General features: G+C 47.8%; 1 protein-coding gene and 1 long non-coding RNA gene across 2 annotated transcripts in view; one reads left to right on the top strand and one right to left on the bottom strand.

Moving 5' to 3' along the window:
- Positions 1–1,988: 1,988 nt before the first annotated feature.
- On the top strand, positions 1,989–7,298 carry LOC136003805 (keratin, type II cytoskeletal 4-like). Its single transcript, XM_065659740.1, has 9 exons — positions 1,989–2,447; positions 3,205–3,419; positions 3,746–3,806; positions 4,444–4,539; positions 5,126–5,290; positions 5,369–5,494; positions 5,751–5,971; positions 6,285–6,313; positions 6,820–7,298. The coding sequence occupies exons 1-9, from the start codon at positions 1,989–1,991 to the stop codon at positions 7,296–7,298; spliced, it is 1,851 nt and encodes a 616-aa protein (XP_065515812.1).
- A 4,644-nt stretch (positions 7,299–11,942) lies between these two features.
- Positions 11,943–16,915, bottom strand: part of LOC136003806 (uncharacterized) — a 41,045-nt gene continuing 36,072 nt past the window's right edge. Inside the window, exon 10 of the long non-coding RNA XR_010608188.1 lies at positions 11,943–12,060. This is a non-coding gene — a long non-coding RNA (uncharacterized LOC136003806). The remainder of the gene's footprint in view (positions 12,061–16,915) is intronic.

Genomic DNA, 16,915 nt, shown 5'->3' with positions numbered 1-16,915 from the left:
CCTACACAGTCAACACGTCTAATAGGGTGCAGAAAGGGAGCAGTGGCACACCAGCCTTCTGTCTCACTCCTGGTCCAGGACACAGTTTTCCTATATAGAGCCCATAACAATTGCCTTTTGTCTTCTTCTTTGGATTCAAGCATGCATTTCACTTGTGATAAACCTTTGTTTAGAGCTTAAAGGATCTGGGAAGTTACAAGCTTTAGCTTGAAGCTTCTAATACTTGTTTTAACTGATACTGCCAGTTGCGCTGGCACCCCGGTATGAACCGTGAGCCTAAAATACTATAAACAAAGGTGTAATGTGAAAGTCATGCTGTAAATATGTTGAATTACCCCATTTGTATAGGGCAAAAGTATTAGTTTACACAACTAATTCATACCACCAGCCCCTCAAACTCACAGAAGTTGCAATTAGACTTCAATTAATAGCCTTGTGAACCTCTGCTGCAGTCACGTCCTATGACTTCTTTTTAAGAACTTGATATTAGAAGGGTTAATGTTTTCAGGAGGTTTAGCGTTGTTTTTAGGGCTTGCACGGCCTGATCCTAACTCTTGGAAAATGTACTCAGAGGGGGTTAATGCAGATGAGGGAACACAGCTACTGGGTGTCCCCAGATACTATCCTGTCATATGTAATGTGGAGACTTCTGCAAGCATCTCTCCCTTTGGTCAGGAAAGGCTGAGGGCACTTAGTTGTTTGTACTATAATGTTTCTTTTTCTCCCAAACAATTTACTCTCAAAGAGCTGAAAGAGCCCTATTGTCAGTTTGGAGAAGGCCCAGAGATGGTTGGCAGATAGGTTTGCTGTCTTATGTCTTTGGGCTGGTGATTAGGAGAGAGAGAGATTCACCTTGCCAATGTGAGTCAAAGCCATAGCTGTGTCCAGTCTAATCCACTCATTAAGACTTCCTCTGTTGATGCAGGAAGACCAGTGCCTGTGGGGAGTGAATCACCCCCGTTCCCCTGAGCATGGACCCAAGGGCTGTTTCTCTTGGAGATGTCTCTCCATGGAGTGTCAAGGACGTGCCTGGCAAAGCCATCCAGCTTTTAGCTGTCACTTCTTGAACGAGGAACATCTCACCAGGCTGGAACGTGCTACTGCTCCTTTTTAGTTCCCTGGTAGTTCACTACCAGAAGATGGATCAAAAAGGTCTTTAACATCCAGCTTGGTAGAAGCTCCAGTATAGCGAGGGCCAAAGATTTAACTGTGTCAACAGGACTTCAGGTTAAGAATCTGCAGCATTGCTCAAGTGAAAATGTGGCTGACAGAACAGAGCATAGATCTGGCAAGCAAACCGAAATATGCCACAGCTCCTGCTCTGTTTTGGAGGTGTTTCATGGTGGTTAGGTCAGTGTGAAATGCTACATGGGAAATGTTGTTTGGGGGGCATTTTGAGTCCTATCTAGACCCATAACTCAGTGAATGTGCGGGTGTTCCGGGTACAGAAGCAATCCATCCATCACAACACAACTTCCACCGTGTTTTTTCCATGCTTGACTTTTTTGTCTGTGGTTATTCTTCCGCACCCAAAGATTGTAAAATCACCCCCACAAAGTGCAAGTCTGCAAAACCTGCCATCACACAGAGAACCCCATGAGACACAAAACCCCAAACGACACACTGCAAACAAATCACAAAGAGTTTCTTCAAAAATGTCTCCTAAACTATAATTAGAGTAAGTTAGGGGAACACTTCAAACCATAATATATTCTAAGCCAACTTGCAAACAGAGCACTTTCAGATTCCTTTTTATTTCCTCAGTAGTTAGTATTTGCTGGGCTGTTTTGCATTCTGAGGAGCATTTATTGCTGCCAGGCAAACCAAACCCTTAAGCGCTTTAAATTAACGTCCTGATCCTATCAAGGCCAGCTTCCCAAATATATATAAGGGGTTAGCATCACTGTGTCACTCCAGCGGGATCTCTGTTCCTCTCCTGCAGAAGAGCTTGCCCTAAACTTCCATATTCCACCTCCAAGTAAGCCACGATGAGCAGACAGGCGCCTACAGTGAGATCCGTCCTGGGACGAAGAGGCTTTAGTTCGGCTTCGGAGATCTGTGGTCGCAGCTACGCTGCCTCTGCCTGCCAGCCTGTGCGCTGCGGAGCTGGTGCCTACAGCAGCAGGAGCGTCTGCAACCTTGGTGGAAACAGGAGAATTTCCTACGTGAATGGGGGCTGCGGAAATGGATGTTTTGGGGAGTTCGGCTTCGGAGGTGTAGGCTACGGTAGTGTTGGAGGAAGGGTTGGTCTTTGTGGCCCCAGGGGATATAGCATTGTGAGAGGGTACCCCGATCGCAAGGCTGAGGGTATCCAAGGTATCTGCATCGATGAGCGGCTTCTGAAGCCCCTCTGCGTTGGTGTTGACCCACTGGAACATGAAATACGCTGCCAGGAGAAGGAACAGATCAAGACCCTCAACACTCAATTTGCCTGCTTCATCGACAAGGTGAGTGCAAACCTGCTTGTGCCGTGTACCACTGAGCCGGGTCCGTGCAAGGGTCCAGATTCCCGTAGTCGTGTTGGTTCAGACTGAGATCCTCAGTACTGGGGAAGGGCTCATTTCAGCCACACACCATCCTAGTGTTTGATGGTGTTTGTATTGTGGCCACGGGAGCACTGAACTTCCTTGCAGGTGTCTCCTATCTGGACACCCCAGTTCAAGGCTGGATTTCCCTATTGCGGGCTTGTTCCAGCTCATTGAAGAGTTACAGCCCTGATGGGCTCATCTTTCTGCCCTGGATCATCCCCTTTCCTCCCTTTGTCTTTAAACACAGTGACTGTTCCCAAAACATTCCTGAAGGCAAAGGAGGTTAATCTTGTTTCAGGCACCTAAACCTTAGATATCTAAGCCTGAGCTGTCACCTTAGGGTCCCTTTGTAGAAAAAAACAACCAGGTCCCACCCGCTGGGGACTCAATTTCATCCTAAAATACAAGAGGCACCACTTAGAGGAGCTTTATGTCTATTCATTAGTGAGAAAGGCAGATTTAGACATACGGCTTTTAGATTCCTAGATAACGTAGACATGGAATTGTTAGATTTCTAAATAAAGGCAGATAATTGAATCATTGTCTTGGCATCTCACCTCTCACTTTCCCAAAATCCTATTCTTATACCCCAAGTGAGAGCAGACAGTTGAGCTGTAGGTGCCGAGTTGCTGCATTAATCTTTTGATTTGAAGAATTGCTGGGTTTTGGCCTGCAGGTCCGATTCCTGGAGCAGCAGAACAAAGTGCTGGAGACAAAGTGGGGCCTCCTGCAGCAATACGTCCTGCCAAAGAAAGGGAAAAACCTGGAGCTCTACTTTGAGAATTACATCTGCGACCTAAGGAAGCGCCTGGACTGCTTGCTCTGTGAGAAGCAAAAACTGGGCAGCGAAGAATGTGCCACGAGCCAGCTGGTGGAGGAGTTCAAGTGCAAGTAAGGACCTTCAGGTCTCCTCTAGCTGTTGGCGTTCACTTCTCCTCTGGTTCATCTCAGGCAACGTCTCCCAGACATGTGGCACATCCCCTTTGGGGATGTCACATTCTTCTGTCTCTTGCAAACTCTTTGCATTGTTAATGTGGTTGTTCATGAAGGAGCTTCTGATCTTGGAACGGTCTAATGTTTGGTCTCCAGACACTGATCTTATACTGCTTGATAGCAGCCTCTGAGCAAGTGGAGGTCGTTATTGATACCTGATGGTTAATGTCAGTGTGTCTGATAATACTGTTTGCCTCAGCCCCTTTCTTCTCCTTTTTCAACAGATATGAAGAGGAAATCAACAGGCGCACGACTGTGGAGAATGAGTTTGTGGCACTCAAAAAGGTGAGAAACTCAAAATGCATGAATCATCGTATCTGAAATCAGTTTATTTGGTGTAAATCTTGGCCAAAATGATGCATTATTAGCAAATGCCTGGCAAAAGTGTTATAATGAGCAGAAGGAAGAGGCCTGTAAAGAGGCACAGGGTCAAAGAGAGAGGCAAATGCAACTAGAAAGCAAAAACACTGTACCCTCAAAGCTTACTTCATCAACACTGCAGCAATAGTTTTGTTCTCCCAAGCACAATGGGAAGGCGCATTTGTGGAAGAGGTCACACTGGAATACCCGGTGTCTAAGACGCTGGCTATTTTCTGTCTCTTAATTTCCTTTATACTTGGCCATCAGAAAAGCAGAAATCATTTGGGCAATATGAAGAAATTATGTTTAAACTCTCATTAGTCAATTCTGAGCTTGTAGCCACGTCCACACTAATAAATAAACAAATCCCTGTAAGTCATGTTGGAATGGGTTTGTTTTCCTTGAGGAGACACCAGAGCATCCTGACTCACCCTCTCACACCTTTCTGCTCTTGAAACCTTGTTGAAACATGTTTCTGTTTTATTGGTGCTGTCTCTGTTTTCTGTGTGTGTCTCCACCGTTTGCAGCGAGATAGGGCTGGACCGTGTCTCCTCTCTTTCAGGATGCAGACTGTATCTTTCTGAACAAGGAAGAGTTGGAGGTGAAGGTGGATCTGTTAAGAAGGCAGCTGGAGTTGTTGAAATGCGTGTTTGAGGAGGTGAGTTTTCTCTGGTCCGCCCCACAAGTTTGGTGGTGCTGTCTCATGCTCCAGGTACTCCAAATTTGCACGGCTTGAAACCCTTCCTGGACATGTCTCATCCCAAACCCTGAATACTTGAAAGCAAGGAAGTACAAGGTTGATATAACATTAACATTATGATGCTGGAAATAGGGTGGTTCCCCCTTTCTCTGGGTATGAATTGTCCCTGTCCTAACTCTGCCCTCGAGAGCAGAGATGAGTCTGTCTAGTTACTCCGGATTGCAGTTGTCTGATTAGAGCTAAAGAAACTCCCGGCTTAATCCTGTCATTAACATCAGTAAAGAAGCTGAAGATGACAGGACACCAAGGGTTAAGTCACTCACATTCCTTGCCCTTTATGTGGACAGAATTGCTGCAGGTCAGCGTGCAGGGCAGCAGTTGACATGTGTCAACCCATCCAGCAGGGAGGATTTTCTGCTGAGACAACCTGAGGGCCATTTCTTGACTTGTTCCGTCCATCAGTGTGGCTCTTTCTCCCAGCCCTTCCTTCACTACAAAGTCTGAGCATTGCTGACACCTGACTAAGCCATTCCCCAACCTGTAGGAACGAGCTCAGGTAGATCGGCAGCTATGCGACACTTCGGTCATCGTGAAAATGGACAACAACCGAGACCTGGACATGGAAAGCATCATCAAGAACGTTGAATGCTGGTACCAAGAAATAGCTCAGAAGAGCAAAGAAGAAGTTGATGCTTTCTACCAAACCAGGGTGAGTAAGAAGTAACCTGGGGTCTCCCTGGCAACTTAAGAGGTCAGAACTGGTGATTGTCTTGTTTCTTGGTTCCAGTTTCAGGAGCTTCAGGATAAGAGAGGCAAGTATTGCGACGACCTGCAGAGCAATAAGTGTGAGATTTCAGAGCTAACCCGTATGATACAGAAGCTGCAGTGTGAACTGGAGAACGTGAAGAAGCAGGTAGGAGAGGTCCAGAATGATGACTGCAGAAAGGGAAATGTCTTGGAGGACAATTAAGTTATGGGGGAAGATTGGCCTTTAGTAGACAAGACCTGCTCTAGGCTGTAGTTGGAAAGTGTATAGTTGAAAAGTGCATAGTGAGAAGGGACACTGGTGGGTTTTCCTTCTGTTTGCAGTCGGAAAAGTGGATTGAAAACTAGAATGTCCAAGAATTGGGAAACAAAGCCTTGAAGACTGTTACCTTCCCCTCTGACAGGTCTCCTGCCTGCAAACCTCCATTTGTGATGTTGAGCAGCGTGGGGATTGTGCCCTCAAAGATGCCCGGGAGAAGCACGTTGAGCTGCAGAATGCCCTCCAGAAGGCCAAGGATGAGCTGGCTTGCATGCTGCGGGATTACCAGGAGCTGCTGAATGTCAAGCTGGCCTTGGATATTGAGATTGCAACGTATAAGACTCTACTGGAGGGTGAAGAGAGCAGGTGAGTGACAGAGACCTTGTCCCTTTCCTCCTGTATTCCAGAGGCCAGAACAATTCCAGCTCCCAAGTGAGTTTTGCAGCTCCAGGATCCTCCCAGGCTCACAGAAGAAGGGGCTGGAGAAATGGCTGGAGGCCATACAGGCCACCTTTGTGCCAGGAAAAACAGTGCCTGTCCTAAGGATAGTTAAACGTGTTACAACACGGGATGCAGTGGGCTGGGTCTATGGCTGGAAGTTATGAGTAACGTAAGGTTTCCAGATGTGCATGCAAGTGGTTAATAGGATAACGTGTATTTCTCTTCTCTCCCCTAACAGGATATGTGTGGGGAACCCGGTGAGCGTGTGTAAGTAACCTGGACATTTTCAGCCATGAGGGTTTCTCATGTTAGTTATGGAGTAGCAGTACCCATCTACCCCAGATCCCTCCGCCTCCCTTTTCCATTTCGGCCCAGGCTGATGTTGAAAGTTTAGTTGCAGCAATCTCAAATACCTCTGGATTTATGAAAAATCAGCTTTTGGAAGGAGGGGGGGAGGTGGAATCCAGGACCCTTTTTCTATTCTTGGAGGCAACAGCAAGCCTGTGTCCTGGTGAATTCACCAGGCACTGATGTGCATTGAACCTGGGAAAGAGCATGGCACCAGCCAGACGAGCAACGTGGGAACGGGGAGGATGTGTGAGGGGATGTGTTGGGACACGGGGAAGGAGCTGGAAGGAGCAGGGGCTCCGGTATGTTGGACAAATCTAGAGGAGATCAGGTTTGGTTGGTTCTGTCACTCATGAAGCAGCATGCCTTGTGAGAGGCTTCCAGTTTTCCTCCCTATATAACCCCTCCCATGGGTTGTCTTGCAGCTGTGGTCAGCAGCGGCTACAACATCCCTGACGACTGTGGGATGCTGGCTGCAAACGCGGCTGCGTGCGGCTACGGCTCCTTGGGAAGACGATCCGGACGGCACAGCTCCCAGAACGGAGGATTCAGCTCCCGGAGCGCTGGGATCCACCCCAAGAGAGTCATTAGCTCGGTGGCCAAGCAGTGTGTCCCAGAGGTGTATTGCCAAGCCGGAGCTGTCAACTGCAAGAATGGGGGATTCAGCTCCCGGAGCGGGGGTTACCCAGCCCGCACCGTCATCAACACGGGAAACGGGGGCTTGAATGCTCGCATGGGGCCGTGCCAAGCTGGTGGGGTGGTCAGCTTTGGAAACCAGGGCTGCGTTGTCAGGCAGCTGGGGGGCTCTCCCGTCGTCGTTGCAAACAGCCCCGAGGTTGTGGGGTGCAACAACGGCGTGGTGGGGAACTACGCGGTTGTCAGAGACCCCTGTGTTGTGCCATAGGGCCATCGGCTGGGAGGTGGCAGAGCCACGGTGGAGAGCAGCACTCAGAGGTGCTGAGATGATGCAGGGCAGTTCCTCTGCCCCATAGCAGCAACGTTTGTCACCCAGTCCGTTCCCACATGTATTAGTATTATAGATATACCCCACCGAGTGATGTATTCAGAGTCCCCAGCCCTAAAGACACATCTAGAAAGCTTCTCCAGCAGGTGCTCAACACAGTATTATTGCTCTGAGTTTATACTGTCTAGAGGATCACAGCTTTAAGGGCTTGCTTCTTGCGCTGCCTTCTCTCTCTGGCTTTCCCCATAATGAGCAGATTCACTAACGATTTTCTTCCTCCCAAGACACCTCTTTTCCTTCGAGCTCCTGCCAAAGCATTTCAGAGAAGAGAGTGATGATTTAGCTTTACCAGCAAAGAGCACGCTCCCCTTTTGATTTCTGTCAAAGAAGAAAACCCTGAGCTGCAAATCTGAGTTTAAATTTTAATCAAAGTAATTTCAGCTTTCAAAGCACCCGCTCGTTACGCTGCAGCCATAGGCTTTGTCTGGAATCTGCTTACAGATGAATCCGTAGTACCTTCATGCGCTTCTGCATGCTCGGGGTGGCTAGTTCAAAGTGTGCTGTTTAGAAGAGCTCACCCCCCATCCCTATCCCCAGAATTCCAAGGGAAGTTATTGGTGCATACATCTTCCGAGCTGACATCTGGTACTCACGCCAACAGGGTTTCTTTCACTGACTGCTCAGACTTCCCAGCTTTTCATTGCGCCTTCAATAAACTGCATTGAAAGTATGTTTTGTCTTGGAATTTTTCCCTAGATGTAATTTAAAGGAATCACAAAACAGGTGAGGAAGAATGGGGGGAAGAAAGAACCAAGCAGATCTTCAATTCCTTTAGCCAGTTTGGAGCATGGTGGGACTCAGGAATGCCCTGTGATGTTATTTTGTTTTAGTTACCTTCTTTGGTCACATCACCTATGAGCTATTTTATAGCCCAAGGAACAACTGATGCCAAAGAGTGACAGAAACCTCCAAAATCATTCTGAGCACTGTAAGAGGTCCTCTACCACAGGTTTACCAGCCTGTAGCTCCATTCACCGCTGATCCTTCCATGTCACAGCAATGGTGTATATATATATATATATATATATATATATATGCCATGTATATATATATATACACACAGATGCCTTATATATATATATAACATGCCAATGGTGATCTTCTGGGCTCAACAGTGCTGTACTCTGCAAGAGACATATGTACTTCAGACATAAACCCTTTGCTTCAGTGGCATTAAGGCTGACGAAGTGTGACGTTTGCCCTGTATGACTTAAAAGGCAAAGGGATAAGTTATAAGACCTATAGGCCATACCGGGGTGGCATTGACTTTGTCTCAGTTTTGAAGTCTCCCATGTAGTGCTCCACATGTGAACTGCTGGCTTGGGGCTCATTTCATGGAAAGAAACCAACATTTCCATGGGCTGATTCATCTGACCAAATGCAGGTGCCTAATTTAGCATGAAACACATCAAGTTCTTAGACTCCACTGACGGCATCAATTAGGTCTCTCCTGGCTCTGCAGGCAGCCTGGGGCAGGGGCATTAGTGCAAATGGAGACATCACCATGCAAGACGCCTGCATGTACTCAGACAAATACACCCTGCCCGTCATCCACTGGATTCACAGACACTATTATCACAGTGAATTTCCTCCTGTCTCCAGCACATGAAGAATTACAGGCCACATGGCACTACTAATCTGCCTGCTCTCACAGGGCAAAAGTCTAATTGCAACCTAAAAAAGGTGAATATTAAAGACTGAGGCAGGGAAGAAGATAAGCACCTTTGGAGAAGGGCATGAGATGCCACTCCTGTGCTAGGAGTAGGAGCTGTTTCGTCTAACTTTGATCATCTGCATGTCACGCTCTGGTTAAGGGAGGTGGGTAGTGGTCCACATGAGCCCCTCTCTCAAATGAGGAAACCCAGTTCTGCAGTTTAGGCAACTTCCAAATGGCTGCAATTAGATGAGATGGAGCCCACCTCAGCAGGTAACTTTGCACCTGAGCTTAATGCATTCACCACTTGCAAACGTAATTTGGAAAGAAGGGAGGCCCTGCTGAGACATTTGGCAGCTCCAGTGGATTTCCTCAATGTCACCAGTTCCCTGTGTGGTTTCAGGATGTCACTCTTGGCCACAGCCAGGCAGTGAGCACAGGAACCACTGTGGATTGAAGTTTGGGTCTTCCTTGTGGCTAGGAGGAGGCATGGCAGTGCCTTCGTAATCCATAACCAGAACCCGGCTTGGCTTTGTTTCAGAGGCCATTTTTCATTGGGTTTTGCTGTTGCTAAAAAAGACGGGAGGTGAAGAAAGCCACAGCTTTGGGACCTGGGGTTAGTCCTCACCAGCCACTGCTGGTTGACTCAACCAGTTGGTCTTGCCCTTGCTTGCTTTCCCTCCATGGCCTGGTGAAACAGGACCTGGCTTTGCATGGCATTCCGAGCCTCTGGGGGTGACAGTCCAGAAAGCCCCAGGTTCTCCAGAGCTTTTCCCCTCCTGACCATTAAAGTGGGAACACCCTGCTGTCCCCACATAGAAGACACAAGCTTGGGCTGTCAGTTGCAGTGCCTCATTCTCTTGCTCCAGGGGTGAACTGCAGGCTGGAGGCTAAAATAGCTTCCTAGCATTAGTATGGGTGACTTCTCCCATCCCAGTCAAGGAAGCAGGAGGTGGCTGCCTAATTTCAGTGGGAGAATGATCACCTTTTACTGGACTGAATAATAGAGGGAAGAAAGGAAGATGATATTACCTCTTCCAAACCAAGGGCAACTCCTTGCCTCCTCATTTTGAGTCAACACCTGGATGTTCTTAGCTACGATGGTAGCAAACCAAAGAGCAAAATGAAGGCTGCATTTATTTTTTCTCTATGGCAATTGCTTTTAGCACAGGATTCTTGTCCCAAATGGAAAAGGTTCATCCCAAAGAGTTTTTAAACTTGTGCCACAAGCTCAGGAACATTTCCTTGTGTGTGATCACTATCTTTCCTTCCTTTTCCTCCTTTCCTTTTAATAAATCTTGAAGATTTATCCTATGAAATGATTTTGTTTTGATGTTTTGGCTGACCAATACCGGGGCAGCAGTCGGACTTGATGATCTTAAAAGTCTTTTCCAACCTAGTTGATTCTATAATTCGAATACAACATTCCAAGCCAAAGCCTGCCGTGGTCAAGGAGATAAAGATGGAAGTGGGAAGAAGCAAAACCATCTAGACTAAGTGCGTGGTCTAGGCCACTTCCATCATCCATGGGGACAGATGGGCAACTCAGAGGGTGCCCCCTCCAAAAACCAAGCATGCGTTGGGTGTGTTGCTAAAAGAGCAGTGTGAAGACAGGGTGGCTCTACAACCTCCTGCGAATACATCACCACCCCTTATAACCAGCACTTTCCATTTCAAGCATCCTGTCCAGCATGGAATGCTGCTGCCATAAATTCACCTTAGAATCATAGAATCATAGAATAGTTCAGGTTGGAAAGGACCTCAAGATCATCCAGTTCCAACCCCCTGCCATGGGCAGGGACACCTCACACTGAACCATCCCACACAAGGCTTCATCCAACCTGGTCTTGAATACTGCCAGGGATGGAGCACTCACAACCTCCCTGGGCAACCCATTCCAGTGCCTCACCACCCTAACAGGAAAGAATTTCCTCCTTAGATCCAATCTGAACTTCCCCTGTTTAAGTTTGAACCCATTACCCCTTGTCCTGTCACTACAGTCCCTGATGAAGAGTCCCTCCCCAGCATCCCTATAGGCCCCCTTCAGACACTGGAAGCTGCTCTGAGGTCCCCACGCAGCCTTCTCTTCTCCAGGCTGAGCAGCCCCAACTTCCTCAGCCTGTCTTCATATAGGAGGTGCTCCAGTCCCCTGATCATCCTCGTGGCCTCCTCTGGACTTGTTCCAACAGTTCCATGTCCTTTTTATGTTGAGGACACCAGAACTGCACACAATGCTCCAGGTGAGGTCTCACAAGAGCAGAGCAGAGGGGCAGGATCAGCTCCTTCACCCTGCTGGTCACGCTCCTTTGGATGCAGCCCAGGATCCGGTTGGTTTCTGGGCTGCGAGCGCACACTGCAGCCGGCTCATGTTCATTTTCTCATCGACCAGCACCCCCAAGTCCTTCTCCTTGGGCCGCTCTGAATCTCTTCTTTGCCCAGTCTGTAGCCGTGCCTGGGATTGCTCCAACCCAGGTGTAGGACCTTGCACTTGTCATGATTGAACTTCATGAGGTTGGCATCAGCCCACCTTACAAGCATGTCAAGGTCCCTCTGGATGGCATCCCTTCCCTCCAGCGCATCAACCGGACCACACAGCTTGGTGTCATCGGCAAACTTGCTGAGGGCACACTCAATCCCACTGTCCATGTCAGTGATGAAGATGTTAACAAGACCGGTCCCAACACCAATTCCTGAGGGACACCACTCGTTACTTGGTCTCCAGCTGGACATCGAGCCATTGACCACAACTCTTTGCGTGCTGCCATCCAGCCAGTTCTTTATCCACCACCTTCGAGACCCAAAAGCCTTATCCCACTGACCCACTCACCCTGAGCTTAATTGATAGAGTAGAAAGGGTGACTCACCTTCTCCTAAACGGTCTCTCTGCACTAAATACACCAGGACAAGCAAGTGGGAAGAGGAGGAAGAGGTGGGATTCTTACAGGAAGAGAAAATAACCACCAAGTCAGTCATCTCCACAGCGTGTCCCTGCAGTACAAGGCAGAAGAATTAGCACAACTGTGGCAATCAGAAAGAACACACTTCACAGTGAGTATCTGAGCTGGTAATTACCCCAAGTGGAACACATTAAACAAGGGAATGTTCTCTGAGCCAAGATTGTCATTTAGGCTTTTTCACTTGCTCATTATTCCCTGTGTGTGTGTGATAGTTACTGTAATGTTTATTCATGTCAAAAGCAGATGCCATTTACTACCAGTCAAACAAAACTATGCAGGCTCAAAAGATACTTAGCTCATCCACCATGCCCAATATAAGGGGTATTTTCAAAGTCTGCCATTACACAGGCTCTTTGCCTTCTTGCTCTGCCCCTTTTTAGTTTGAGGCATCCCTGCCCATGTAGGGGGTTGGAATTAAATGATCTTAAGGTCCTTTTCAAAGCAAACTATTCTATGGTTCTACCTGGAATGAGCAAAAGATGCTGGACCTCTGCGTTCTAGCATTGGACGATGGGTCTCTGAAGCCTTTTCAGCTCAGAAGCAGCAGGAAAGTCAAAAGCAAACTCATCAGCCTTTGAATCCGTAGCAACAAGAAGTCTGAACAGCTTTGCTGGAACAAGAGCCCTCTTTGGTCTCTGTGCAGGACTACGGAGACCTTGGTGGTGGACCACGCACAGGACAAGATGTGGAAGTACACGCCATAGTTTTGGCTTTAAAGACCTTGGAGACTGCAGGGACCTGGGTGAGTGCAGGTTTGGAGTTTACAGCAGCAGAGGGGTGGATCACAGTGATGGTGATCCTGGTCCCACTCATCCTGCAAGATGAAAAGAGCCAAAGCGTCAACAGAGATGAACGCTCCCAGCAATGGTTCAGTTCTGGGGCTGAATCATCTGGGACTATGAAATATGCAGATAAGGAAATCGCAGGAGGAAATCTGCCTGCTTTGCTGATAAGGTAGGAGCGGGAATTTTGCCTTGTTCTGAGGTGAATTCCTTCCAGAGCCAAACTGGGAAGTCCCCAGCCACATCAGGAAGCGGTGGCTGGGAATACCAACTTGTGTCATTTCATCTTTTAATCCTAGGTGCTCACAAGAAAGTTTCAATAGCTCAGAATTCCCTGGAGGACGACAGTTGCATTTTTGTGGCCTTATGAAGTGGAATCATCACTCAGGGAATCATTACCAGGGATCATTTGCCCTTCCCCTCACCACCTTTTCCTTCAGCTATGCAATTTTCAAGCTACGCATCCCTGAAAGCACAGTGGGTTTATTTCCCCTTTCACCCTGGACCAAATGAGATGGTCTTGCTCTCCTCCTGCTACTTTGCTTTCTGCTCTTTAATGAACACCCCATTTACTAGATTTGTCACTAATTATTACTACTTCTATCACACAGAGGAGGCCACCAAATGGGGTGTTTCATAGCTACACGGGTGGGAAATGATGTATTTTCATGTGATGCTGTATATTCAGCCCTGCATCTGCAGCCTGAGGAAGCAGGCAGACGCTTTGCAGGGCAGGTGGGAAGAAGTGATACCCAAAGAGCTGCCACAAAGCAGATTGTGGATAAATACAGCTAAGAAATTAGCCAGTAATTAGCTCCTCCTGTGGACGCTCATTCCTTGCAGCCAGAGAGCTCCACAATCCACATCATATTCAAAAGCAAGTTGTTTCCTATGATGTGGTCAATATTACTAACGGGAGGGAGGGGGAAGGTTTTAGTCAGGGATCTCACCTGAAAAAGGATGGATCAGGGTAGGAGCAAGATACTCTGGGCTTGTGGTCCAGGCTCAGTGTGTGGATGGAGGAATCCTTACCTCCTTGGGTACAAGCAATATCATGATGGACTTTTCTCACCTCTGCTTAATACAACTTCTTTCCTTCTAAGGTGATTTTAATGGAAACCCCAGTTTTCTTTGGATGCTTCAATTCAGGACCACTAGAACAAAGTGAATGTTGGATCTTTCTGTCTGGTGGCCAAACCAAACACCTGGGTAGATTCTGACCTGGTTTTTCCTAAGCATTCCTGGGGGTTCAAGGTTTCTCTTCCAAACCAATTAAACCTTTTCAGGAGGCCTGCTCTCCCCAGAGCACAGGCCAGCACATTGAACTCTCTTTCTCCGCTTTTTCTAGGCTTGTGCCATTGAAGTGGCTCAAGGAAACTCCTAACCAGAGACAACAGGACCTGTGCGTCTGCTAAGCAGAAACGAAGGGAACCCAGCCCTACACCAGCCATGCAAACCAACTGGCTAGTTGAGTGTGAACTGCTCCGTGTCTGCGTGAGGCTGGTCCTGTCCCGAGGAGCTGGACGGTGCCACGACAGAGCCATGGGGCAGGGTGGATTTGTTGAGGCAGGAGCTGGAATTGCTGAGCTGTGCGTTTGAAGAGGTAGCAATTCCTCCCTTTCTGTCCATAGGGAAATGCAGGTTATGGGTTTTTTCCTGGAAACACCCTCATCTTTAGCATCTTTAGCTCGTCATTAGCACAGCCCAGTTTAGTGTAGAGAGCTGGATTTTGGAGCTGCTTATCCAGCGTATTGACTGATAGTTCTTCTTTGCTAAGTGGCATACTGGAACAAAAACCCCACTAGTATTCTTCATGGTTCAGGTGCTGCCTACATAGGGAATCCTCTCTCTATAGGCACAGTCCAGCTCAGTAGGTGGATTTATCCTTTTTCAGGATTAAAAGAGGCTGGGTGTATTCCTCAGGGATGAATCACTCCAGGTCAGGTTGTAGCTGCAGGACGAAGACTCACATTATACAATTAGTTCTGCATTTCCCCAGAAGTGATGCAAATGAGGGGGAATCGCTCCAAACCACAGCTTTTTGCAACCTTTAGGACAAGCCCTGCAACACCTCCATCACGGTGAACGTGGGCAACTGGTGGGACATGGAGCATCACCAGAAACCCTGGCACTGAGCAGAGCTCAGGGTGGAGCAGACATCAAGGCTTTGTGCCACAAATGAAGGACCCTCGTCTACTGAATTCCATTGCACAAGAGCAAGTGCCAGCTCTGCAGGAGCACAGATGCTTATCTAGGGCAGTGTATTAAACAGGACCTCTATCAGCTGTCTAAAAATGGGCTATTTTGAACAACATGTATTGTTATGTGATGGAAGCAGGAAGGTGGAAGGGTAAAGCATAAAAACCTTTAACCTTTAAGGTGCTCCTTCAGTTCTGGGGTCAAGGAAAGAGGATTCAGTGTAACTGAGAAACAGGGTCTGAACACTCAGCATCTGAGACCTCCGCCTTTGCAGGTGAGACCACGAGCTTGCCCCACAGTGCTCTGCTTGTGACAGTGATGAAGGGCTTGGTTGGGAAGCAGGTGCTAAAGCTCTGCAGAGCAACAGGCAATTATGCCAAACCCAGTAGCAATCTCACAAGCAAGAGATTCTCTTTATCATCTCCTCTTGGAGTAACTTGAAAGAAGTCACTCAAAGGGGGATGACGTTTTGGGGACAGCGCGCCTTGGGTGTTTGTCAGCCCTTGATTGAAATGAGGACAATGAAGCCACAGTTGTCATGCTCAGTAATTAAAGGGAAAGTAAAGCCACCTTTGACAGGTAGGCTGTCTGCAGACAGGTATTTGTGATGCTGAGCAGCGTGGTGATGGTGTTTGCAAAAACGCCTGGGAGGAAAACCACGAAATGCTCCCCATGAGAAGCCAAGGAGGAGCTGGAAGGCCGAGCGTGCAATTATTGGGATGTCTTGAACACCAAGCTGGCTTTTGGTCACTGAGATTTCCACATGCAAGCCATTTGCGGATGGAGAACAGGAGAGGCAGGTGCTTAACACTCCCTGGTATCACACGCAGCGCCCAGCAGGTGAATTACCCCATAGGATATTGAAGGAGAAAAAGCACCACATAATGACAAGAACAAAGAGAATAACAAGGCAAAACACTGATGCTTGGATGTTGCTTCAAGAAATTACATTGGAGTTCCCCAGGTGAATCTCCTCAGCGTGTGCATCCCCACTGAGCACAGGAGGAAGATGGGTGCCTGATTCACTCGGGATCACCGGGGTGTGGAGTTGAGAGTGGCTGTTAAATGAAGTTGTGAGTGTCGAAGATGCCATTTTCTTTTGAAAGACGCAGATTTCCCTAATAACATACTTCCTTTTATCCTCCAATGGAGCATGGCCAGAGAGTCCTGTTGGACAGCTATGAGGAGTGTCTGATTCACTGGAAGGTTTTCTCTTTTCCATTTCTCCGTGTTGATCCTGGATTTCTTTCCCACTTACTCAGTGCTGGGCTTTCTTGTAGCCCAGGTTCCCAAGACCAGTGCGATGGACGGTGATAGTGGTTCAGCTGGATTTCAAACTCCATGTGGCCACATCTGTGGTTAGGGGAGAAAGAGTTTCCTAAACCAGGAGATTTAGGTCAAGAAGTGAAGGAATCCACCTCAGACACACAATAAAAGACAAGTGAGACTTTGCATCTCTGAAGGCATATTGATCTTGCACGCTGGAGGACGTGGCTGCGGCACAAAGGCACTTAACGTTGGACAAGGGATTACCTGTCCAGAGACACCATTACCGTTGCTTCACTTTATCTCCCTGAACGTGTGGTTTGGTAGCAGTGCAGAGTTAATGTCTGGAAATGGAAGTTACAACCCTGTGGGCTTGCTGGGTTGGGGAAACAAAGGCTGGGGTGCCCCATGTTCATCTGGCTGCCCTCCAGAGCAGATAGCACTGGGGCTTTAGGTAACTTTGGGGCAGGTGTTTCTGAGGATTAGGGCTGTGATGAATAGAAGTTGGTTATAAATTCCTCTAGGACAAATACTGCTCTCTATCTCCAGTTAATCCAGTAGAGACAACCATAATGCAGAGCTTATGCACCAAGCTGCCACCTCTGGGGTGAGACATGGCAAGTCTTTCGTGTGCTCGTG

Source organism: Lathamus discolor, chromosome 23 (genome assembly GCF_037157495.1).
Source record: "Lathamus discolor isolate bLatDis1 chromosome 23, bLatDis1.hap1, whole genome shotgun sequence".
Taxonomy (NCBI): Eukaryota; Metazoa; Chordata; class Aves; order Psittaciformes; family Psittacidae; genus Lathamus; species Lathamus discolor.
This window is presented reverse-complemented; position numbering and strand designations above follow the sequence as displayed.

What these genes read in the sequence shown, in the direction of transcription:
- LOC136003805 (XM_065659740.1), top strand. Translation starts at nt 1,989, where the DNA reads ATGAGCAGACAGGCGCCTACAGTGAGATCCGTCCTGGGACGAAGAGGC. An exon ending in ATGCTTTCTACCAAACCAGG is followed by an intron (nt 5,291 to 5,368) that starts GTGAGTAAGAAG and finishes TCTTGGTTCCAG; the next exon opens with TTTCAGGAGCTTCAGGATAA. An exon ending in CTGGAGGGTGAAGAGAGCAG is followed by an intron (nt 5,972 to 6,284) that starts GTGAGTGACAGA and finishes CTCCCCTAACAG; the next exon opens with GATATGTGTGGGGAACCCGG.